Raw genomic sequence first — 24,788 nt, forward strand, 5'->3', positions numbered from 1 at the left:
AATCCCTCCCACACTATCAATATCTGAAATGAGTTGCCTTGTGCAGAACAAGCCAGAGGAGGAGGAGGAATTGTTACAGCTTCTTACAGCTCTTGCTCTCATTGCTTTTAGGACTCCTCTCCAATTTCCTGCCACAGTTACTGCCTGCTTCCTTGCCCTGTGAGCCTCTCCCCCATTGAATATGGGTCTGGAATGAGCTGGCTTCCCATTCACTACCTTTATTTCTAGGTTCACAGAGATATTTGAAAAGTTTCTCTATTTGATACCATTGGGGAAGGTAATTGAATATTATCTCTTCCATATTGTGATAAAGATGTAAAGGTAATGAGGACTGCAACAAACAGTTGTTGTTGGGTCCTGTTTCTAGTTTCTTGAGCTGTTCTTTCTTGCTATGTGCTGCATCTCAGGATCCCTAAGCCTATGTGACAGCAAACTCAACCTGTGGGCCAGGTTATCAAAGACTGTGACTGAACTGGAGGGGAAATTATCTTTTTTTTCCCATCACGTTGCTGTAGAAATCACGCACTCTCCTATGAAATAATAGCACACTTTGGACAACCTCTTTTGTCAAGTATTTGGTCTGAAAAAGCAAGGCCTGCTCTGTCAAACCATCCAGTGCTCCCATGTGAACCCCAGCTGAGCCACATCCTCAAAGCTAAGCTTCTCATGGCTAGATCTGAGCGGGGTCCCAAAATCTCTCCTTGTCCAAAAATGTCTCTGTGATTTTGAGATGTCCAGGTTTTCTCCAGCTGTTATGGAGGCAATAGCAGGGAAGGAGGGTTTCGTAACAACATACTTGACTGCTGCTGACATTCCGCTCCTCTTCTCTGCCCTCCTTCCCTTTGGATAAATTTCTTGGCCGGTCCAGCTGTGCAGTTTGGAAAGAAGGCAGCTGCCATCGTGAGAAATGCTGTCCATAAAAAGAAATGGGAAAATTTGTGAGGGTAGGATAATGTATTCTTTCTTTGAGCTGCAGGAAGGAAGAGCACTGAGAAGTATGTAGCCATAATGGAAACCTGTGTGAGAGATCAGGTTTGATCCTGGCTGTCTCTTTCTCTCTGGGTGAACCATGAAACAAAAATAAGAGGCAATCTGAGCTCCTACCACATTTTCACAGGGCTCGTTTAAATGAGGATTTACTTAGGCTTGACTTAGACTGAGTGCTTACTAGAGCCACTTAGTTCTTCCAGGTGGAGTACATATCTAGGCCAGTAGTAAAAATTAATTACGAGATGTCTACAAGAGGGTACTTGCCAAGCACTTGCCCAAAGAGAGCATCTTGAAAGCTTTCGACAAACAGTATCAATTTTTAATGATACCTAGAAATAACTAGTGCTGCCAGAGTTTGCCATAGCATTTATAAAGCCCTGGGAATATCTGGGATGGAACAGGCTGCCTTGCGGGCAGGTGTACATGCTCTTGTTTTCAGCAACTAGTCAAAATAGGTGTAGCAGAAGTTTTAATTTCTAAGTGTTGGGCTTATTTTGCTATCAGTTAATGTGCATTTGCAGATGTGTTACCTCTGATTGCTCACCATCTCTCTAGCAGCAGTGTAATTGCAGTTGGCACAGTTTTAGCCATCTTTCCTGTAGGTAGTCATGGCTGTCCATCACTGTTTTCATTCTTCCATGCCTGCCTGACCCATGGGTATGATTGCCATGAGCTGCCCAGCGCACAGTGTGTACACTATAACTGCATGCAGATTGCTTACCATGCAAATAATACATGATAACTGAAGCTGGTCCTAAGCAGATCCTTTAATTGGGGTGACATACTCAAATGAGCTCAACCATGACAGCTTGGGCAAGTTTCAGTCCAAATTCAAGTTCGGCTGTCATCACGCACCCTCAGCTCTACCTGTGTGTAGCAGCCTCCCCAGACTCTCATTTGTAGTTCATGCTAGTTATGCTCTAAAAAAATTGTGCTAAAATCCGCAGGCAGCACTGAAATATGTTGGCTGAGACATCAGACACTAGGGTTATATACTCCTCGAAGCAAGAATCTGATGCTTTCGATGAGCATAGGCTTGCAGATGTTCCCACTGACTTTGGTTCCACTACTCACAAGTAAGGACAGAGCCTACAGCACAAACCTCTTTCTGTGCTCTGCACATAGCGAGAAAGAATGGTGTTATGGAGAAATAAGAAAAGCTTTGGAGCTTTGCATTCAGCTGTTTGCCTTTCTGCAGAGTCTGAGCCTGGATGCCCATCATCTGTTCTTCTGAATACCATTTCTGAGCTGCATGTGGCCCTGTCCCATTGTTTTCCCACAACACAACCAGGACTTGTTCAGGACCTCAGTAGGGCAGTGCCCTGGGACAGGCCATGGAAAGGAAAGATCTGTGATGCAGAGCCCACACAGCCAGAGCTTGGCTTCACATGAGCGGTGCTGCCTGTCCTGCTGGGCTGAATCACGTCCCAGGATGAGCCGAATGTTTTCCACCCAGGGGCTGGGCTGGGTTTTATCATGCTCCATTTGCCTTTCCCCTCTGATCTGGGAGTTGACGTTTTTTAAGCATAGGTCTTCTGAAAGTAACATTTTGGTTCACCCTTAGAGTTACCATTTGACTTCTTTGTCGTAATGCGTCCTGATTAATGATTAATTGCAAAGGACGTGTTCCAACTCCAGCCTGTGTCCTGGGGTGCTTGTCGCAGCAATGATACACTAGGTGATTTTTCACTCCCCTTAACCTGACAGCTGTATTTCTTTCCCTGACTGGTTAATGACCTTGACCAGGTACAGGCGTGTTTTCTCAGTGTGCGTGGTTGGGGATGTGCAAATTCCTCTTTCACTTGCATGACCTTCATTTATCTAAGTTAAAAAAAAAAAAAAAAAAGGAGCTGTTCTATGAACAGATGGAGCGTTATTTCTAGAGGTAGGTGAATAATGCAAAAATTTATTCATTCCAAATCCCTTCGGATAACTCAGATGTTTGCCTTAAGATAGTGTTGCAAATCCTAGTGCAAATATCTGCGCACATGAATGTTCTGGCCGTCTTGAAAATTGTATGTGAATGTGGTAGTCATTGAGTCCAGGAGCAACAGTAGTGCCGGGAGACTTAATTGATTCATTAAGGAAATTCGGAATTATCACTATTTTAAGCAGTAGTTACAGAACATGTAGTTTGTACATAATGAAGTTAGACTGAAAAAGGTTGTCAAATCATAGCAGGTAAAAATGATTATGTGAAAGCCAATCTGTTCATGGATAATTCACCAAGGAGGAAATGCTGCTAAAATCAGCAAATGTTTGCTGCAAGTAGCTTGCTTGGCTCTTCTTGTTCCTTAATGAATTGAATCTATTCGCCAGGGAAAACATCATGTTGCCTGGAAAAAAACAAATTGTATTTGTATGCTTCTTCCCCATGCGTTTGGCCCCATTTTAACATGAACACACTAGCTATGCTGTGGAGCTGATTTTATTACAGCAGAAATAAAACCAAGTTTGCAACTCTAGCTATTCAGATGCTAAGTTCTGGAATAGATACATGGGGAGAGAGGCCTTTTAATTCCATTGCACTTCTGTCCGAAGTCATTATCCCTTACCAAGAAGCTCTTCAGGAGCTGTGTCTGTTCCCTGGGCACACAGTGAGGGGCTCTCAGCAGCCCGGGGCTTCCAGCTGTGTTGGTGTGGGGTTGTCACACACTGCTGCCAGGGATCGTGTTTGTGGCCTGCTTGGGCACACGAGTTGGCTCACAAGTTCCTGGTCTGTGTGACACGCTTTCTGATGCACTGGGGGCTGTGGGAGTCATTATGCTCCAGCTATGGTCTTTTTGGATGGAAATTATACTTTTAAATATATACTGTGATTACATACGGCGATGATGGGCTTGTTTGAAGGAACTGGAATGTGAGCCATTAAGTTGAGTGGCTGCCATTATGTGCTGCGTTTGCCAACAGATAATAGACAATGATATTTCATCTGTGACAACTTTGCCCTCTAGACTTTGAATAAAATTATCTCACTACGTAGCTGCTTTCTTCAGTGCCATCCAGGTACAGCTTTGTCACCCCAGGCAGCAAGTGTGGCCCCTGCGGGTTGAACGAGTGGGATGCAGAGGGCCAGGCTGGCACACATCCTGCACAGCAGGACTGCAGGGATGGAGAAGAGCCGGCTTGCACAGGAGCCACCAGACAGTAACTTCTGTTCATTGCTAACCTGAGCTGAATTGAGAAAAGCAGCTTAGGGGAAGAAGCTGCATATCCCATTGCTGATCTGGCCAATCCTCGTAATAGGCTTAAAGGGCTTGATGACAATCTGCAGGGGAGTTGCATACATTTATTTTATTACCTTACTGGTGAGATAACCTCTTACATCCGGGATTGACCATTGAGCTTTTTACTAAGAAAATAGGTGATAATACAGAGTGAATTAGATGGAAATAATGTCAGGCCCAGTGCATGACATCCACCTGTTGAAACCAAGGCAGAAAAAGTGTGAGCTGTGATGTATGCCTACAGGGCTGCCTCCTTCTCTTCCTCACCCCTTGTGTCAGTTCCCCAAAAGTGATGCTTACTGCGGGGCTTACACTGGAGCAAGCTGAATGCTTTTGGAACCTAGGAGTGGGGCAGCACGTCATGCAGCCGGGGCTGCTGCCTCTGCAAGGGCACCTGAAGCTGGGGTGCTTTTTGGGGTCGCGTGTTGCTTCCCCATCCACCTCTTGCTTTATGCTTTCTTTTCATTAAGATTTGCCATAAGCCAGCGTCTGCAAAACATTCTGAAGATGGCATTCTCCTCTTTGTGTTGTATCTGCAAATGAGCCACTCCTTGGTTTTATGAGATATGAGCTGCAGTGCCCTGCACCGGGAAATCAGGAGATCAGAGCAGCACATGAGGAGCCTGAGCAGCCCTGTTACCAGGGTAATACATGCAGCTGGACTTAAGTCTGTCCCAAGCACTGATTTGCAATACTAGCAACCTCTTTTCTTAAGTACTAGGTTCTCATCACTTTGCTAAATATCTTTTTTTTTAATTTTCTTCTTCTTTAATGCTATTATTTTAACCTCATACTACAATGATAATATGTGGGAATTGTGCATTAAGGTTGTTAACTGATGATGTGTTTTAATTCATTGTGGTATAACATGGTAGAATGCATATGTCATGTGATGTATGGATAACATGACATAATTTAAAACACATTGCAGTGACTGATGTCACAGAGGGACTCTTGCTGCTTGCTCCCTATGCTTGGCCATCCAGGAGCGACTTTTCTGCTTTGTATTAGCAGACTTAAATTTGAGTTAATTTCCTTTCCTGATCTTTAGACACTGACCAACAATGTATCTACTTACGCTTTCATCAGTTCTGATCTTGTCACTTCATTTTAGCATGGATGTTTGATTCCAGATAAGTGAAATGGCTGCACTTGGTGCTCATACTGTATGTGCCTGTGTGCATTGTGTGCTGGTGGCTGTGTGCTGTTGGATAGGTATGGGATGATTTAGGCGTTTGTCACCTGCTCTGTGATGCGGGTGCCTGCTGCAGTTCTGCAGCTGCTCTGAAGGTGCAGATCCTGCAGATCTGGGACAAGCAGCCCCAAGTGCCATTGTGCAGAGCTGTGTTATGTGGAATAATGAAATCCACTGGGAGCAATTTGTGTAATTTGCTCTTTAATTTCTTTTTGCTTTGGAAACTTCCATGCCCTGGAGTAACAGGTGATGTACATTTTGAAATAATCTCTAAATCATCAAGTGCTTTTGCCTTCCTCAGAGCAGTTATAATTTCACTTTCCCCCCCTGCAAAACCATTCAGCTGCTCAGATTAACACTGTTTCCCTGCAGCCAGCCGGTCTGCTCCATGGGAAGAAGTCTTTCTACTTCCCTTTTTGAGGAAGGCATGAGTTTTGGGGCAGAATGAATCTAGGTGTGACATTTCTGGCACTTCCAGGCAAGTCTTGGTTATCCCCAAATGGCTTTTGAGGCACTGGATCAGCTGTGCCATAGCACAGGGATGCTCAGAACAGTCTGCACACAGCTGAGCTCTCAGTGCTGTGCATCCTCAATTGCATCACCTTTGCTCTTCACTGTACATTTCCAGAGCCTAATTTATACATATTTTGTAATATCTGCCGTTTTGCTTATCTGCATTATTTTACACCCTGGATAAATGAGAAGGAACTGTATCAATCTTCCCCTAGTCCTGCAGCAGCCTGTACACAACACGGCGATGTTAGCCGGCACCACGTTTGCTGCAGCAGTGAGCAGCTGGGCCAGGCTGGGTTTATTAACACTGCAAACATTCATAACAGACCCTGCCTGCTTCCCTCGCCATGTTGTGCTGTGCAGGGTCAGCTGGGTAAGATGAAATGGGGCATAAATCAAAGCACGGCTGTGGCCCTCTGCTTGCAGGAAGGATTTTCAATATGTCTGTAGGTCTTTAAGGTCATTTCTGCTGTCATTTAGGAACGTGAGAAGTTCTCTTCTTTGGTCACAAGACTGGGATTTACACAGCTTCAAATCTCCATATGCTTTTAGACCTTTGTTTTCCACGTGCTATAGTGCGGGATTCGTGCTGACAGCCTGTGCTGGTGCTGGGAGCTGGTTCATAGGAAGAGAGGTTTTGCTTGCCTGGGTAATGTAAACTTTGAGCGCCAAAACTGATCCCATAATTCCTGTGATTTAAAAGATCATGGTTAGTGGCTATTTGTAATTACACAGAAGATATGTCATCAGACAAGGGGAAGCTTAATGTGTCCCGTATGCAGAAAGGTTTGGAAAGTAATTATGGCAGCGGGCACCACCAGAGTACAGGCTTGCTGCTGCTCCGGAGCCAATTAAAAACCACAAGGGCCGAGTTTTACTGGGGTAACTCCAGCTCCTTCATGGCCCTTTTCTTCATTCCTGCCTTGATCTTATAGGCGATCTCAGCTCTCCAGATGTGATATGTGGCTCTACGTTATGGCTCTTACAATTAGTGGGAATGACACGGATAATAGCATACCCTGGAGTCTGCTCCTGCGCCTTAGATGAGACCAGATGATTTCATTTGTGCCAGGCGCTTTCACTTCAAGAAAATTTAAATCAATAAAGAATGTAATAACCCAGCCCTAATGAGCCTTTCGGTCTGTGCTGATCCTCCACCTTTATATATACACATAAAGCTTCCAACCAACAGGGGGGTAGCAGAGTCTCTCTCACTCCAATCAGCGCTTCTCAGCTGCAGTCCAGGCGTTTGTCAAATTCATCAAAGGGCTTGAAAGAGAAAGGAAAGTTCTTTGCCTCACGCTTAACTTTCATGTGATTGCACCTCTTTAGAGAATATGTAAATCAAGAGGAGATTCTCTTCTGTTTGTTTGGTGGGTGAGCTGTGCGGCTAATCCACAGCGATTGAGCGTTATTCAGTTTGTGTAACTTCTGATGAGGGGACTTTTGGGAGATTATAGAAAAACAACAGCATAAAAGCACAACCTGGTGCGTTGATGTGACATTTTCTGAGTGCTTCCTGTCTGCTCTGTGACAGCAAAGCTGCCATAGTTGTGAAAAGCAGAGATTTGGGACCAAGTCATTCGCTGTGGTTTCTGTGGTCTGCTTAGCTCAGGTAGTGCCCGTCAAAACATTTCCACAGTGTCATGATTTTATGGTTTTTGTTACTGATAATCATTATTTCACATCATAACATCATGTTGAGCACTGGGAGTTAATGAGTTAATGCTGCAGTTCTATGAACTGTCAATATTTCTGGGTACCTTGTTCTCAGAAGAGAAGAACTACGTATCCCAGTAGACTTTCACTATTCTGTTTCCGTTTTCCATTCAGAAGGAAAGATCAAACTGCTTGAGAGTCATGAGGTTGCCCCTTCTTTTGCTACTCGTCTCACCTTCAGCATTATAGAAAGGCTTTTGGTTTTGGACGCTCTCTCTCCCATTTCATTTGATTCATTAGCTTCAATTCCAGTGATATCATATTATATTGTATTATCTTGCATTCCACTATCATATTTAGTAAGTTAATTTTCTCCCTTAGCTCATTGCTGTTCTGTTTGTAGGCCCATTTCCCTGCCTATTCCCTTCCCCTCTTCCTCCTCTCCTGGGGTGTAGGTTGGTGAGTTCCTCCACCCCACTGGGCCGAACCAGCCCGGAAACCAGTGGCACGCGGACACACAGTGCTTGTTGTTTAAACGTGGAGATGGACAAGGGGATTGCTCAGCAGCCGCGCACATGTTTCTTGGGACATCTTTAAGATGATGACATTGCTATTACAGTAAATAGCCCCATGAGAAACAGCCCTGCAATCTGTGCTGTAAGCATTACTGCACGTGAGGGAGCAATGCAATTAAAACATGAGTGGGTAAAGAGGCATAAGGTGCCTTTCTGCTGGGAACGTGGGAAGCGAAGTGTCTCCTATTCTGCTGGGCTTACCCAAGGATCCATTTCTTGACCCTGAACTCTTTCTCTCTGTGTATTTTTGCTCAAAGGTATTTTGGCTGCTGCCACTATGGAAGGAGCCTGTTGAATACAATAGGAAATGCTGTCATTATTTTAGAGTGCCTTTATGGTGTTTGTATACAGGATGTGTCTGTACAAGGACAATTTAAACAAATGGCATTCTGTCTCTGCTTTTCTCCATCTCCCCTCCACGGACTGCCATCCTGATCCTGTAGAGGAGTACATAGTTCACGTGACTGTTTTGAATGGGAACTACCCACAACACTGGGTTTTGGTCGATTTTTTTTTGTTTTTGTTATTTAACTTTTATAACTCAATTAAACGCATTAGAAAATGATCCAATGGTGAAATACCTGCCCTAGGATTATTCATTACCTCTGCGTAATACCCAGAGATCTTGGAAATTTCGCACTTATTTAAAATTTTCTAAGATGGTGACTGATGGTAGACTTCTCTGGATGTTTTTTGGGGGGCTGTTCCTTAGGTGAATTCCGGATCTTGAGAAACTCCATGCTTAAAAGCCAGTACAGAATCTAGGGAGCCGTAGGCTGTTATTTATCCCTGAAAGAGTTAGGAATAGAGGTTTGCATTCCCCAGCCTCAAACTGAATCATCCACTAAAAGAATTTCTGCTATTTTGTGCCTATTTCAGTCTACAGGGACCAGTAAATCCCTGATTTCTTTTTCCAAGTTGGCCATTAAGAAACCAGTAAGTGCTGACTAGATGAGAATACTTAGGATTAGGTGATTTCTCTAAAACCTGTTTCAGAGTCAGCTGCCTCGCTGCAGGCAGACATTGGCCAGAAATTCATGTCTTGGCTCTGGAAGCTAGCAAGGTGATGGAAGACACAGCAGGTGAGCTCAGCAGAGGTTCTGCAATGCTGGACCACACCACATTTGCTGTGCTAGAGCCTATCTGCCGTGCAGCATATCAGAGTTCCTGAAACAAAACCAGACTAGGAGAGAAAGCAAAATCCATGTGGACGTTACGTAGGAGTTATTGAATTGCTTTGTTTGCTGTCATGAAGCAGTCACCTGTTGTACATGAGTATTAGGCTGTTTTAAATAAGCACCTTCAGAGCAAGGATTTGTGCCTGAATTCTTTATTGGAGGTTTGCAGTGTACTCTGGAAAGCTGTAGTGAAAATCGAACTGAGGGATTGCTGCAGGGTGATTGTCATAGGATCTAGGGCTTTCACCTGGACATGCTGTATGTCTGCATGTCTGTCAAACCCGTAAGCCTGTTATCAGCTAATGTCTTTCTTCTGGCTGCCGCCGTGTCCTTCTAAGCAGTATATTTTCTCCGGATATTCAGATCCTCATTATTATAAATTCACAAGGCTGAGATTTTCCCAATGGGCCCGTGAACACAATGTTATTTACAAAGCCCTTGCACATCAGGAAATTGGTGTCTCTGATAGTGTGATTTAACTATTTGGCCATCACTATGGTGATTATCATTATTTAATCCAATCTTTGCTTATCCCTTTTTGGCCACAGCTAGATTATAGCATGAATGTTAAGATGTCAGAAATGTAAACTTCTGCATCACCCAATTAAACAGAAAGAAATAGTCATTTCTAGGGCATGATGCGCCTCAGTTGGAGGTATGTAACTGAAATAGCGGAGATGAATCACACTCCAGATGTGTCTCTTTTCCTTCGTTGATTATAAAGGAGTCCTGATGACTGGTTTAGATGCTGAATGGTAGACATCTAAAAGCATGGGAGATAAGTTCCATTCAAAGTCTTTGGCTGAGGATGTCTGACCACAGTGCTTAGGCTCAGACTTGAAACCAAGGGATGTGAACTTTCTGGATTGAAGAGCTCTTATGTTGCATTTTCTCAGGAAACATACAGTATTTTATCCTGACCTTTCTCTTGTTCTCATCCCTTGCTGCTGCAGACGTCAGGTTCTGTCTTTGTAACCCTGCCCTGAATGAGTCGGACGGCTGCACAGATGCAGCAAGATGCCTTCCAAAATAAAAGCTGGACCTTTCAATGTCAGGTGCTGACATTTTCTCAGTGGACCCAGCACCCAAATTCTGCCATCCCACCACTGTCCTGTTACTGCAGGCTGAGCTGCTTTTGTACTTTGGAAGGGTGAGACTTGCTGCCATCTTCCTGTGGATCCCTTTCCTGGGCTGAGGAAAGGACCAGCTGAATGTCCCTCTGGCAACACTGAGCACACAACCCTGCTTTTCTGTACTCTCTACCAGCCCTTCTGTGCTCCTCAAAGCTGGGCTTTGGAGCCTCAGGCTTGAAAATTTGCTTCTACAAAGTGGGCTAGGAGGCTCTGAAGCACAGTCCCTCTGAAGCTTGGTTTTGGTGACATTTTTGTGGCAGCTTGTACTCAGATCTGCCTGTGTATGAAGTCTACGTCAGTCGAAGCAGAAAGAGCAGAAATGCAGCTTCTGCATAATAGCTCTGCTCCTGGTTCATCATCAGTAAAAAACTGACTGAAATACCCAATGGCGTTAACAAAGGGAATGAGTGTCAGGCCAACCCGATTTATTTTTTTGATAAGGTACCTGATTTTCTAGATAAAGAGAAGGCCCTCTCCCTCATCTCGTTAGATGAGTGCCAGATAGCAGTGAGCTGCTGGTGGGTGGCAGCCATGGGAGGAAGTAGAGGTGCATTGTCTCACTGTGACGCTGTAAGGGAAATATTTCATGCTGCTTTACGCATCCTTGGTAAGGTCTCTTAGGGAATAGTATTTACAGTTCTGATCATCTGTATTCAAGAACATTGTAACCAAAATGCCGGGGTGCCTGGAGGGCTACTGAAACACCAAGGGAAGGGAGCTGCCCAGGGCTGGGATGAGCTGAGGGTCCTATGCCACCTGACTGCAGCCATCCCTGTATCAAACACCTGACTGTAAGATAAAGCCACACCAATCTGTTACGTACCCTCTGCAGTAAGTTCAACACATCATGCCCACTGCTTGACTCTGAGAGGGAGCCTGTTACTAACCCATGCTGCTTTTATTTTCTGTTCTCTTATCCAGAGACCATGTAAGGTTTGTACTTAGCAAGGTCTTAATATAATATATAGAGAAGCCTTGTTTCTTTTCTTAGATACTGCTTTTGTTATGTAAACCGGCCCTAATAACTGAAGAGCTGAAGCTGTAACTGCAATTGTCACAAATCTAAGAAACTCGATTTCTTAAAGGAAAGTCAGTTCAAGAGAAAGTGTACATTAGGTACTTTAATCTGTTGATGGAATTGCCCATAGGGACTTAAATGCTCTTACACATTTATGCTGAGAATGCTGCAGCGGTGCCAGAAGGTTTACTGCAGGTACCTTACTGTGCAGGTAGTTGTTAACGGGCATTTTTGTAAGCCAAACTTCTAGCAGAGCTGTTAAGTGCTCTCTAACATTCCCGGTGCTTCTCCCCTTACCCTCACTGTAGTAATGGGTTATTGCCTTTATGCTTTGTATTGCTTGCCTAAATTGAGATATCTGTGGCTGTTAATGTCTTGGAAGGGCTGTAATGGTTACAAAGCTGAGTTTACTCTTTGTAGGTGGAAATTTCACTCTGGCGGTGAGCCCTAGTGCTCACTGAGTGCATCTCAGGCACCAGAATTAACAAACATGGCTTGGGATGGCTCTGACAAACCAGTAAGCACATGGGTAACATTCAGATGTGCTTGGTTGCTCTGACTGTTCCATGCTGAATCCTTGCAGTGGATGGGGCATAAATACTTATTACTCTGTTAAAACCTAAATGACTCGTCGTGAGGAGCAGCAGGTGTCCTGGGCAGAGGTGGATGGTTTGTGTGAAGCTGCGTGAGTGCCAGTGTTTGCATGAGTCCTTCTTGCAGGTGTTAGGTAGGAACCTGGGTGGCTTGAAATGAATGTGAGACTCACGAGGTCATTGCCACGCTGCTGGCCAGCTCTGAAGTGACCATGCTCAGTAAGTAGGTCCCAGGGCAGCAGGCTGGCCTTGATTCTTAGGGATGGGCCTGCCACAGGTCAGCAGGTGTTCTTGTACACTACTCGTCTGCTGGGAACATTTCAAAACAGTCAGTGTGTCATTAGCATTAGAGGAATACTAAGCTTACAGTTATACGAAAAGCGTTCTTCTAAATATGTTTGAAAGCTTTGCTTGACTTTGCATGGATTGCCTTCTGAACCTCGAGCTGTGACCGTCTTTAACCAAACAAACTTGCACTGAAACTAAAATTCCTTTGCAGGATGCCATTTTCTGCCTCTTTTGGGACCTCCCAGCTATACCTTGTGCTGGCTGGCTTGGGCCCAAACAGGTGTGCATGCCCATGCCTGCAGTTAGCGTGGTGGTGAGAGGGGTTTTGCTTTTTCCACGCATATAGGACCAGACATGCTGGACGTCCACATACCCACTTGCATGTTGGGCATGGTTAGGGGCAGAACAGTGGTCTGAGAGATGGTTGCAGACTGATCTGTATCTTGTTACTACTTCATGTGAAGGCAAAATGGTTATGGATTGGAATGGGGGAAAAGTGTTTTCTTTTGGCTGAGCGCTTTCTTTCTGTGCTGCTGCTGCTGTGCATGTGCTTGTGTCAGGGAAACAAGCTCTTACTGACTCTTGGTTTTCTGTTTCCAAAGCTGATCAGTGGTGGTTCTATTGTAAGTGCTGAGGCAGTATGGGATCACGTCACCATGGCCAACCGGGAGTTGGCGTTTAAAGCAGGAGACGTTATCAAGGTGCTGGATGCTTCCAACAAGGACTGGTGGTGGGGTCAGATTGATGACGAAGAAGGATGGTTTCCCGCCAGCTTCGTGAGGGTGAGTGACCTTCTTGTTTTTTTCTGCTTCAGCGAATTGCTGCTGTTGCTGCTCGGGTTGGTTGATGAACTGTTCTACTTATTGCATTTGTTGTCATTGGTGCTGATTTCCACTGTGCATGTTTTCTCTGTGAAAAACGGGAAAGAAAAATGATTTTGAAAGACATGGGAGTGGAGTAGAGGATTCAGGCATTGCTTTGTGCTCTTGGGATGTGGAATGCCTTTGCTGTGTCTCTTAACCCGCTGTTGCCTCTCTCGTGAAGCATTTCTTTTTTGGAAAACCAGTTGTGTCATGCTAACTGTAAGTAAAGGATTGGGGTCTACAGGCAGCCAGCGCTCAGGAGAGTAACCAGCTCTGTTTATTCTTTTGAGGGAGACCAGGAACAATTTGGCTTGTCGCTTTTTTGCTGAAGCAGGTTTTGTTGTACCTAGCTGTCTCCAATGGCAACTCAGCCTTTCCCAAATAAAAAGGATTCAAGCATTTAATTTATTTATCTATTTATTTATTTATTTACTCTGTACGTCTAAAGAAAGTGAAGGCACAAGGAGATGCCCTTCTTGCTATCATCGCTTCTGCCATGTTATTAGGGCTCTCTGGAGCCTTCCTTGTGGGGTCAAGACATCGGCGTTGACCTCGTGTGCTTTCTTCTCCTCTTATTCTGCCGAGGGTTTGAAAGGCAGAATCAGAGATTTAATTCCTTTAGAAGCTTAGGGTATCTGGCTCAGAAATGAAGATTTCTTTTGCCATGTGAAATTGTCTGAAAGATGACCCTCTGCTTTGAGCCTCCTGGGCAATTTGACAGCTCTGCAGCGGTCAAGGGAAAGACTTCTTTCTGAAACACACAGTGAAGACAATGCTGCATCTTAAAAAGACACCATATTACCTTTGGTTCTCTGCCTACCTTACTCCTCCTCCGAATCCTTCCTCTTTTGGGCAATCCTGCATCATCAAGATCCCTATTTAATTATACCACACCATACAGCAAGCAGCCATTAGGATTAGGAAAACGGGATTTAAAAATAATGACCTTATGCTTCCTAGTGACATACAATGACCACTGATGAAGGAGCCCAGATCTTTGTGTGCTACTGCATCCTTCTGATCCCCAGTGCACAATTTTGTTTTCCCCTTGTGCTTGTTACGCTGCTCTGATGTCTCTCCTGAGTTTGGCCAGTGCTGAGAGCAAGAGGAACTAAGCTCCCTGGGTGGAAAATGTTAGCACAGATCCCAGAATAAAAAATAGTGTTCAGTGTTTTATTGAATAGGGCACTGTGAGGCTGACCCTGCACCCAGTGGAAATAACGAGCTTGGTAAATGGATTTGTATGAAGTGCGATCAAGACAATAATCTCATCGGGGGAGATATTCTCACCGGTGTCACAAGCACATCTCATCTGTGTTGCTAGCTGGGAAGGCTACCTTAGACAAATCTGTCTCCTTATTTTTGCTTGATTCAGAGACTGAAATATGTTGGGCCAGTTTAACTTCTCAGTGCATTTGCCAGTATGTTTTGTTTGTGATTCAGGGGAAAAGATTTAATACCCATTTTTGTGCAATGTTGTAAGCGTAGTGCTCATGCTAGATTTAATAACAGCCTTGTTTTGCACTGCACTCTTTTCCAAAAAAACACTGGAGGAACAACTTAACAAAACAAACCCATTTACTCTGTGTCCCAAGCCCGTGGATCATCTGGCCTGGCTGAACTTCCCATCTCTCCCCACGCTTTTCAGACACTGGGAGACTGTTTTTAAAAGTTGGTAAAAACAAAGGAGAGGAGTCTATCAATCTGGGACTATGAAACACAGAACAGAACGTCTGAAAAACAGCCTGGGATGAACCCTGGGGCTTAGCTAGGATCCTGATGGCCTTTCCAGGCAAATTTCTTGCCCATTTTCTCACTCTAATGAAATCAACCCTTCGACTCTGCAAGAAGTGGATCAGTTTCCCGGTTGTGAGCTGCTCGTTCAGCATGGCCTGAGATCAGACACCTGCCCTGCGACCGAACCCCGTGCCCTCAAAGTTGGGAGCTGTGTTGGTTTGCTGGCATGAATGATAATTAACATTTCAAAAAAATATGCAAGTAGAGTTCTGTCACAGTTTGTCCACAGCTCTGCGAAGGAAGGCTGGAGGGGGGAGAATTCACCACTTGGCTTTCCAATCCTGAGCTGCCTTCTCCCTGCAGTGCTTGTTAGGTTGCAGCCACAAGGCAGCCCACTTGCTGGCTGTCCTGCACTGAGCAAGCAGATGCCATTTGGGCTGCCGTGTTCTGCTCTCCTGCTGGCAGAGGTCGCTTTCTTGCTTCTTCATTTCTATTCTTGCAGATTCCTTTTTCTCTCCTCCCACTTTACTTGCAAAGAGAGAGTAACTTGGACCAGATGCCTGGAAAGCCATTGGGGCTTTGGATAGGCAACTGGAACCTCTCTTCTCTTTGCAGGATCATTGCAGTTTGTGCTCCTTTAGGGTCCTGTTAAGGACCATTTAACCCAAAACATTTACATTTTGCTTTCATCACCTTTTTTCTTCTTGTCTATTTCTTACTGAACTGATCACGCTTTCATAATGAGGAGGCTGGATCTTTTCTTCGTTGTACTTTGAGTTCTGCTTTTTTGACAAGGTACCAGAAAGCTGCCCAATTTAGACTGGGTGGCTCTAGTTTTACATGCATATTTAAAAAAAAAAATTTCTTTTTTCTATATTCCATTTATTGAATTTGGGGAGGAAAAGAGAACAACATGTGGCATAGCAGAGAATCAAAAGCAGTTTGAGTAAGGGGTGACAGGACAGACCAAATGGGTGTAAAACCAAACAGGGTTAATTTCAGTATGTTTTGGACAGCAGGTTTCCCTTAGATGCTAACAGAGGGTGCACCAGAAGATCACTGCAAAGTCAGATTTCTCTTGAAGTTGTTTGGATCTCTTCTGCATACAAACCTGGGCTGGAAAACATGGTTTGCAGTGAAACGTCTGACGCTTCTTGCTTTTCAGCCAGATCACATGAAAAGCTTTGGCAGAGAATTTGGCACTCAGAAAACCTCATAGCAGGAAAAATTCCCATTTGTAAGTGCAGAGAAAAACAGTAACCTGCCGATTACCTTGGCCTCTCTTACATGCCTGCTTTGGAGACAGGGGGTTGTAAACAAGTACTGCATTTGAGGAATGCAGGGGAATTGTCTCTGTGCAGAAGGCCTACAGTTATCCTCTTAGTAGTTAGAGAGTTGGCTAGAAGGAAAGACGATAGCATAAAGCCATAAGGCTTTGGGAGTGCAGGAATTTTAAAGGGTAAACTGGATGATAAAGTGTTTCAGGGAACAGAAAAATCAAAGCATAGGAGAAGGTATGGAATTTAGTAAGCAATGGTGAATGGTTTCATACATTCAGGGAGAAAATTATGAAAACCTTACATCATGAGAGAGGTGCATGAGCACTCCAGAACTAGCTTTAAGGCCAAAGAAGGAGCTGGGTTTTGGGCAGAACTACCTTGTATTTTAGTGTACGTTCCCAGATGAGTACACTGGATGACACGGGGCACAAGTTGGTCCAGTGATTTGCTGGTAGTGTTCCTCAATGCCCTGTCCTCTGTAAGGGTCTGAGAATGGGGGAGGTGCACCAAGACAAATAGAGGATTTTTAAACAGGATTTTGTAGTGGCCATTTTATTTGTTTCTTTTCTCTCCTTTATGAACGGTATTGTCTTGGTCTGGCTTTACATAATGTGGTGCAAATGAGTTTTTGCATACCAGCATATCCAGCATCCATATGTGAGCTTAAAAAAAATAAGCTTAGTATTTGTAGACAGGGATTTTCAGCACAGTAATACTCGAGTACTGCACATGGATCTATCAGCCGCCATACCTTAGGGTCTCCTTCATAAAACAAAGTCTCAAAACGAGGCTTTGATTACAGACCCCAGCACTGTACCTCCAAAATGGCTGAGGCACAGCCAGCTAGATGGCATCCTGCTCGGACTCTGATGCATTTCTACTGGAAAGAAAATGTAAAACCAAACCATTGCTGATGCTTATTGCTGTGAAGTCTTTCCCTAGAGATAGGCACAGCAGAATACATCCAGCCTGGACAGAGAAAGGGATTGTTTTTGTTGGATACCTAGAGGCAGGCTGAGTTACTGGAATGTGCTTGCTTGCACTTCAGCAGTGATACTCTTCCCTCTATTTGCCAAGCTAAGCTCAAGAGCACATAGGGCTGGGGAGGCTCTGCTGCAACGTCTTGTAGCAACCAGTGACTGCTCCATGTTCTGGGAACTGAAGGGTAATGGTCCTGCTGTGGTGTTCACATTCCCCCTGATCAGTGCCCCTTCCAGGGCAGAACACACAGGGACGGATCAGCGCAGCAGTGTTCCTTCCTATCACTCATCTTTGCTTAGGTCTCCAGCTGTTGTAATTTTAGGTTGGTTTTCCTGCTGAAAAGCTGCCTTTGACCCACTTTCCTTTTGGTTGATAGATGAGAAGTGCTAGATCAATTGGTGGAAACTTTTAAGGCACTTTTTAGGAGACTGCACCCAAGTCTTCTCATAGTGCTTAGCACCAACTGCTGTGGCATCAAGGAGAGATGGGATGAGGGAGAAGAGGATGGCACTGAATGGCTTTCACCTATTGGACAAATAAAACGTTGTGTGCTGCAGTGTCTGCTGCAGCATCAGTGCCTTTTAAAGGAGATTTTATTCTCCTGTGGCAAATCCAGCACAAAAATAGCTTCTGGTGGAGGTACCGCGCACAGCATGAGCAGTACTCTACAGTGACAGGATGCACTGCAGACAAATTGTGGGGCTTTTTAAAGTCAAGCAGCATTTTAGCATCCAAACACTGCCTGTGCTAATTGCAACTGTCATTAACGTGACAGGGAATGCCACTCAGCTCAGCATCTGTCAGATCCCCAGAGGTTCAAATTCAGGCACTTGGGCCCTTCCTCCTACAAGCTGGTTTCTGGGTGCAAATATACTGTTTTGAGGCCGTTCTTTGAATTGGGCACAGATCTTCACAGATCTTCCCTGTTCTCTGCCAAGTTAGTGGTGAAGGAAGACCCAGCCTCTGCTGGGTGCAGTGATGACTTCCTTGCGAGCTGGGCTGATGCAAGGAACTGCCAGAGCTCCTCCATGCACTAATACTTTAGGATTTTAGGAAGTGAGGAGAGCTGAAATGCAATATTGTGAAGGTAAAGTATAGCACACCTCGTGCATTGTGTGTCCAAGTAACATTTGCTACCTGGTGGAGCTTTAGCCCGTGGGAACTGGCACAGAAAACAGGGTGGAAACACAAGGCATCTTCCTTAGAAGTTTTTTTCATGGATACAGAGTCTGAGGGTGTTCCTATGGAGCCCTTGTTTTCTCCTTTTCCAGCAATGAGTGAAGGGCATTTCTTACCTTGGGTAAAGGGAGCTGCTGAGGCTGGCAATGAAGAGTTTGGGGAGGAAGAGGAAGAGCTGGAAGTGGATTTGCTGGGGCTGCCAGGAGGGCGAGAGCATCCCAGCACCTGCATCTGCCGGGCCCTCACCTCTTCAGCAGGCAGGGGAGGGACAGACATCAGCCATGGGGCTCAGGGAGCCCAGCATAACCTGCACATTCCTGGCTGTGGTGCCCAGGTGCTGGAGTGACACTGTGAGATCCATGTTGACTGTTGTACGTATGCAAAGCTCTGCACTGGTATTTGTTATAAAAGCCAATGGTGAGCAGAATGGCAGCAGCTATCTGGAAGGATCTGCCTGCATTAATCTACCACATTCCTTAATTGTGAGCTAGGATCCAAGATGGGACATTATCTGCTAGTTTTGTCCTTGTGACTCTCCAATGGAAGGAGATGAATAATCTTGATGGCTGGATAAATGTTTGTCTTATCATGCTTTCTGATTATGATGAGACTGTCAGCCCATAGCGCCCATTCAAATAACGTGTCCTTGTGTACAATGTGTGCTTTCAGCTGTCTAAATATATAGTAATTACAGGTCGTATTATGTTGGAATGGTGCTGTTTGGTGATTTTATGCACCATTTAGGTACAGCTGCAAATTGATAAATCACATTTCTACGGGTTTTATATAAATCACATAATATTAACTAGTGCAATGAAGTTATTAACTCTCCCTGGCTCCTGAAACTGGATCCTTAGGCAAAAGGGACTTTTCTTGACTATTTTATCTGCTTCTGCCAATTACTACTGGTCATGGCTTCCTAATCAGGGTTGAGTTTCCAAATGGGATGACTGTAAGCCTTGTGATAAGCCTGTTCTACGTGTGCGGAGTGGACTTTCCAACTGAAATATCACTTAGAGTTAGTGTTATGCAACTAGTATATGCAAGAATTTTTTTTCTGCACTTTTTGTTGGCTCCTTTTAATTAATTCCTAATCTAGAAGTTTGAAATGGTTCTAATGGCAGCATTCCTTTCTTTTCTTTTTGCCATGTTGGACCTTTTCAGTGGTGTGAGGGAGGCTGTTGTTCAATGTATTATTTCAGAGCCTGTGCTTTTTTGCATTCCAGAGGTGTTAAAAAGGCACTGAAGGCTAATTCACTATTGTAGGGTTGTTGATGATTTCAAGAACAGCAGTTACTTTTTGCTTTTTTTTCTCATAAAAGATAGGTAGTGTTGGATACAGTGATTAAAGCTGGTATCCCAACACTTCTGCTCCGAGCCACAGCCCCCTAATTGCTGAGGACAGGGCAGGAGCCCAGAGAGACTTCTTGAAATCCAAGTGAGAGGTGCCAGGTTGAATTCCCATTCCCATCTCTTCCTGTGGAAGGCCCCCCAGGAGCTCAGCAGGGGTGGCAGCCACCCAGCTGGAGTGGGAGGACTGGGCAGGTGAGGAGAGGCTGGGAGGAAAACAGAGGTCTGAAGTTTCCTTTGTAAAATAGATGTAATTTTACAGGGAGGGAGGTAAATGTGCACTGCTGATCAGTGCACATTGGAAAATATCTAAGGAAGGCATGGGACGTTCTTCCACTAATGGTATCTCAGCCGTTACTGCAGCAGTGGAGTACTGAGCTTTTTGGACAGGAGAGCACTGTTGGGAGAGTTGCACGTGGCTAGATCACACTGATCAGGGCTCCCTTGCCCACAGGTGACTATGGACTGGGCTAAAATAGGAACCTTAGCAGCACTGTCTAGATCAGCTAAAGATGACATTCAGTAAGGTGCTGTGAGGGAATAGTGTCACCCCCAGTTTGCCTCTTCTACCTGGCTGTTGCCTGCAAGGTTCAAGTAAGGACAGTGAAGCAGAGAGGATCTGCCCTCTGGAGATGGTGAACACGACACTCTGAGTGTGACTTGCCCTTGCCCAAGCATAGCACAGCTACAAGCACTAGAGGATTTGAGAGCTGTACAAGCCCAGAGCTGAAGCAATGCTATGTAAGACCAAGCACCCAGCTAGCCACTTGTTGCTTGTGGATGAGAACAAGAGCGTGGCAAGCCTACAGTGATGCCTTTAAGACCATAATTCAAATGATGCAAAAGCTTTTCTATGTTCCTCCTTCAACATAAAGCCTGCAAACTTCAAAAATACTCATGAAATGTATCATTGGTATGGGAACTTACCCCTATTATTAGATGGGAAAAGCTTAGACCAGTTGAAGGGGTTGGCCCAAGTTCAGCAGCAGAGCTGAGAATGTTCCTCTTCTTCCCTGAGTGATGCTCTGGACTTTAGATGATCCCCTGAAAAAGTGGTAAGTGTGAACTGCAGAGAACTTCACATGTGGAGATACAAAGCTGGAATGTTTGAGAGCACAGGGGGAAGGCTTTCTCTCTTGCCAATAAAGTTGTTGCATTTGTTTTAATCTAAAGCAGGAGTCTTCTAGACTACAACTGTAATTTTTTCCTTTTGGAAACATGAATTAGTTGGAAAGGAAAAAAAATTCATTAAGGAAGAAAGTGAGACTCCTGAGTTTTGTGATGTGGAAGCTGGGAATGCTGCTACAGTACACAAGAGGTGTGCCAAATTCTGAGGCTTTCAGAAATCATAAACATTTACAAGCTTGCTGTTTGCATTAGAGAATCAAAGCCTTTAGGATTCACGCTTTCAAGCTTTTTTCTCCTTACTATTATGACAATTTTTTTAATGAAAATGAAGTTTTCCTCATGATTGTCTGGCTCCAGGAAGTAGAGCTGTAAAACTGTGCTTGGTTGCCAAACTAGCAGGAATGTCTCGAGGCTTGGCAACAAGCTGTTCTGGTTGGGCTTGGGACAGCTGCAGATACCTTTTCATAGCAGCAGGAAGGTATATTCATCTTCAGCTGAAAGTAGTCGAGGGTTTAATACCTCCGTTGGTTCTTGATTTTCTTAGAATCATAGAGTCATAGAACCATTTGAGTTGGAAGGGAACCTTAAAGGCCATCATTCTAACCACCCTGCAATGAGCAGGGACACCTCCAGCTCCATCAGGTGCTCAGAGCCCCATGAAGTCTGACCTTGAGTGTCACCAGGGATGGGACACCACCACCTCTCTGGGCAACCTGTGCTAGTGCCTCACCACCCTGATTGTAAAAAGCTTCTTCGCTATGTCCAATCTAAATCTCTCCTCTTTTAGTCTGAAACCATTTCTCCTTGTCCTGTCACAAGAGACCCTGCTAAAGAGTGTGTCCCCTCCTTTCTTGTAGTCCCACTTTACGTTCTGACAAACCACGCTCAGGTTTCCCGGAGCCTTCCCTTCTCTAGGCTGCACAGCTCCAGCTCTGACAGCCTGTCTTCGTAGTTCCATCCCTTGGATACACTTCAATGTACATACGGTCTGGAATACCAATAAATCTGCCCCGAGGATACCTGCTGATGATTGTCCTAAGGACTTTACATCAAACTCGCACCTCCAAAATCAGTGTACAGTATAAATCAGTTGCTTCTGATAGCTTTGGAAGTCGATGTTGGCACGGTGGTGACTAGGAAGCGTGCTCCAGTCCATCTTTGTAGAAGGTGCCATGGCGGAGAGCCCCATCACTTGGGAAGGTCCTGGGGAAGGCGGGCATTGCCCCCCAGTGGTGCACTCACTGCTGAGCCTTCCTGCAGCAGAGGAGCTGCTTGCTCTCAGATCTGCCCTGCTGCAGCCATGGCCATGCCGCGCTGGGTGCTGCTGCACACGTGTCCTGACACAGCCCTCCCCTGGCCTCGGGGCATGGAAACGAGAGCTGACAGCCACACTCACCGCGCTTCACTTCTGCTCTGTCACACAGGACATCAAATTGACTCTTGGCTGTGCTGTCCTGGGGAAAGGTACAAAGCCTTCGTGCTTTGGGAACAGCAGCGGGAGCGGTGCTGAGGTGTGATGGGCATGAAGGTTGTGTCACCTGGCTTTTCCTCCCAGAAAGTGCTCCCAGATGCTCAGCGGAGGTGTTGTGCCCCATGAATCCTGCAGAGAGAGCATCCCATCACTAAAATGGGCATCACAGCTCCATGCATTCTTGTGTAAAGTCCCCGAGAGCTCCCAGGCATGGAACGGATGTGAACAGGGTGAAAAGTCAGGCTTTTTATGGCTCTTTCTTTTTTTTTAAGCCCAAGTTTGCAGCATCGTGAACATTCTGCCAGAGAAAAGGTGTTTTTTCTTCCAACACTTGGGCTTCTTTGTAGGAAGGCAAAATGTGGGAGCTGTAATAAGAGGAGATGTGGTTTAGCAAAACATAATAATTGGATAGGAAAACAGGGAAGGAGTGTGGGAAGCTTTTGGTGTTTTCACTGCACTAATCTGCAGGAACATGGCCTCTTACAATCAAGATGTTTAAAATAGAAGTTAAGCTTAATAATGGGAAACTACTAAAAACTACAAACAGCGAAAAGAAGAATAAAAGATGAGGCTACCTACACAGCTTGTTTCCCTTATGACTCTGTGTGGACAGCTTCATGGTATTTCATTTCAAGGTCTCCGGTCTTTCAGCTTAAAATGCTGAGAAGTTGCTTCATTTATGTAACATCTCAGATGATGTTTGTAAGACAGCATTGCTTCTGTGTTCTAACCTTCATGTAATGTTCATTTACAAACCACACTGAGCTCAATTTGAATTGTTAAGGGTTATTTTAAGCAGATTTTGTTTTGGGTAACAGGTAGCAAAAAGAGGTACTTGGTCCATACGTTGTGCTCAAAGGCAGGTGTGGCGTCAGCGGTAGCTTTACGTGTGCAAGTTCAATGCATGCTTTTATTTGATGATGGAAATGAAGTATGCTGAAGGTGCAGAGATCCTTTATCATTGCTTTCAGCAATTCCTTGCAGTCTGAAATGTTCAGAAGGAAGGGAATGTTCAGTGCCACGTGGCAGGAAATTTGTTCTGTCAAGGAATGGCCCTGTCTCATCCCACTGCAGTTTAGGGATTGTAACCTCAGGATGCTGAGAAAGGGCTTTTGCCTGAATGAGAATGGCTCATGTGAAATGATGGGGGAAAGCTGCTGTGAAATGAAAATCAATGCTCATGCACAAATGCTGGCCTGGGAAGGCTGAGGAAACCTGAGAGCTGTAACCCGATTAGCTTGAGCGGATGGTCAGACCTGCTCAGATTCCTGAAGGTATCTCGACCTTCAACAGTGGACATCTGCAAGGGTCTCCCCACTCCTGACAGAGGTTTCCTCCTGTCACAGCAGCCCCCAGCTGATGAGGGCTGGGGAAAGCAATGCTTTATGCTGCTAAGTTCTGCAGGTTGCTCTGTTGTACAAATGGACATGTTGTAGTTCAGAGCGCTTGGCAGCATCAGCAGTCTGGTTGCCTTCATATATGATTCTATTCTTGGAATCAAAACTATCAAAACTCACGGCCCCTTTGCTTACAAGAGGAACCAAGTGCAGTGCAGGGAGCCACTTGGGGGTGCGGTTATGCTGTTATAAAAGTAGGCTCTCTGGGCTACCACGGATGCAGTGCTGGCATCGACATTGCCGTAAAGAGGGACTCGCTCCAGTATCACCCAGTGCAGTGCAGACCACAGCCCAGGCTTCATTCACTGGCCTCGTGATGCGCTTGCAAATGACCTTGCTGTTCTCCCCTCTTCTCGCAGCTATGGGTGAACCAAGAAGATGGAGTGGAGGAGGGAACCAGCGAAGTGCAGAATGGCCACTTGGATCCAAGCGCCGACTGCCTCTGTCTTGGCAGAACCGTCCAGAACCGAGATCAGATGAGAGCCAATGTCATCAATGAGATCATGAGCACGGAGCGTCACTACATCAAGCACCTCAAAGACATTTGCGAGGTACGTGGGGTTGTGACACGAGGGATGCAGCAGCACATGTGATGGGCTGTGGAGAGCTGAGGGCCGAGTTTGTCCCTGAGTAACGGGGGAAGATGTTGCAGTGTGCTTATTGAGTAGTGTGTTTAATAGAGGAGCAGCACCTGTCAATAAGTATTGATACTTTTGAATATTTTCTGCTGGATCTGCTAATTAGCTTTGGTTTGTATTAACCAAAAGAACAATTTTCTGATCTTCTTTCAGTACTTTTCTGACTAAAAAATGATGAGGTTGAGATCGTTCAAGCATTTCTCTTAATTAAAGCCCATTACCATCTACTTTTGAACTGTTGACCAAGGAAATTAGGTTGTAATTAAATCTATCAGTTAACCATTTCATCTGTCGTTCACCTCAGACTCACAACTTCCCCTTGCTCAGAATGGCTTCTCTTACAGTGGGATTGAGAGCAAAATGTTTTCAGTATGGGAAATGAAGTACATGATATT

General features: G+C 45.0%; 1 protein-coding gene across 2 annotated transcripts in view; it reads left to right on the plus strand.

Moving 5' to 3' along the window:
• ARHGEF9 (Cdc42 guanine nucleotide exchange factor 9) overlaps nucleotides 1-24,788 on the plus strand; it is a 185,976-nt gene that overhangs the window by 112,943 nt on the left and 48,245 nt on the right. For both annotated transcript variants that reach the window (XM_085230388.1, XM_085230387.1), the window contains exons 5-6: nucleotides 12,972-13,151; nucleotides 24,115-24,306. In XM_085230388.1, coding sequence (XP_085086514.1) covers nucleotides 12,972-13,151; nucleotides 24,115-24,306 — 372 coding nt within the window. The remainder of the gene's footprint in view (nucleotides 1-12,971; nucleotides 13,152-24,114; nucleotides 24,307-24,788) is intronic.

The sequence above is a fragment of the Meleagris gallopavo genome, chromosome 9 (genome assembly GCF_905368555.1).
Source record: "Meleagris gallopavo chromosome 9, MGAL_WU_HG_1.1, whole genome shotgun sequence".
NCBI classification, from domain to species: domain Eukaryota; kingdom Metazoa; phylum Chordata; class Aves; order Galliformes; family Phasianidae; genus Meleagris; species Meleagris gallopavo.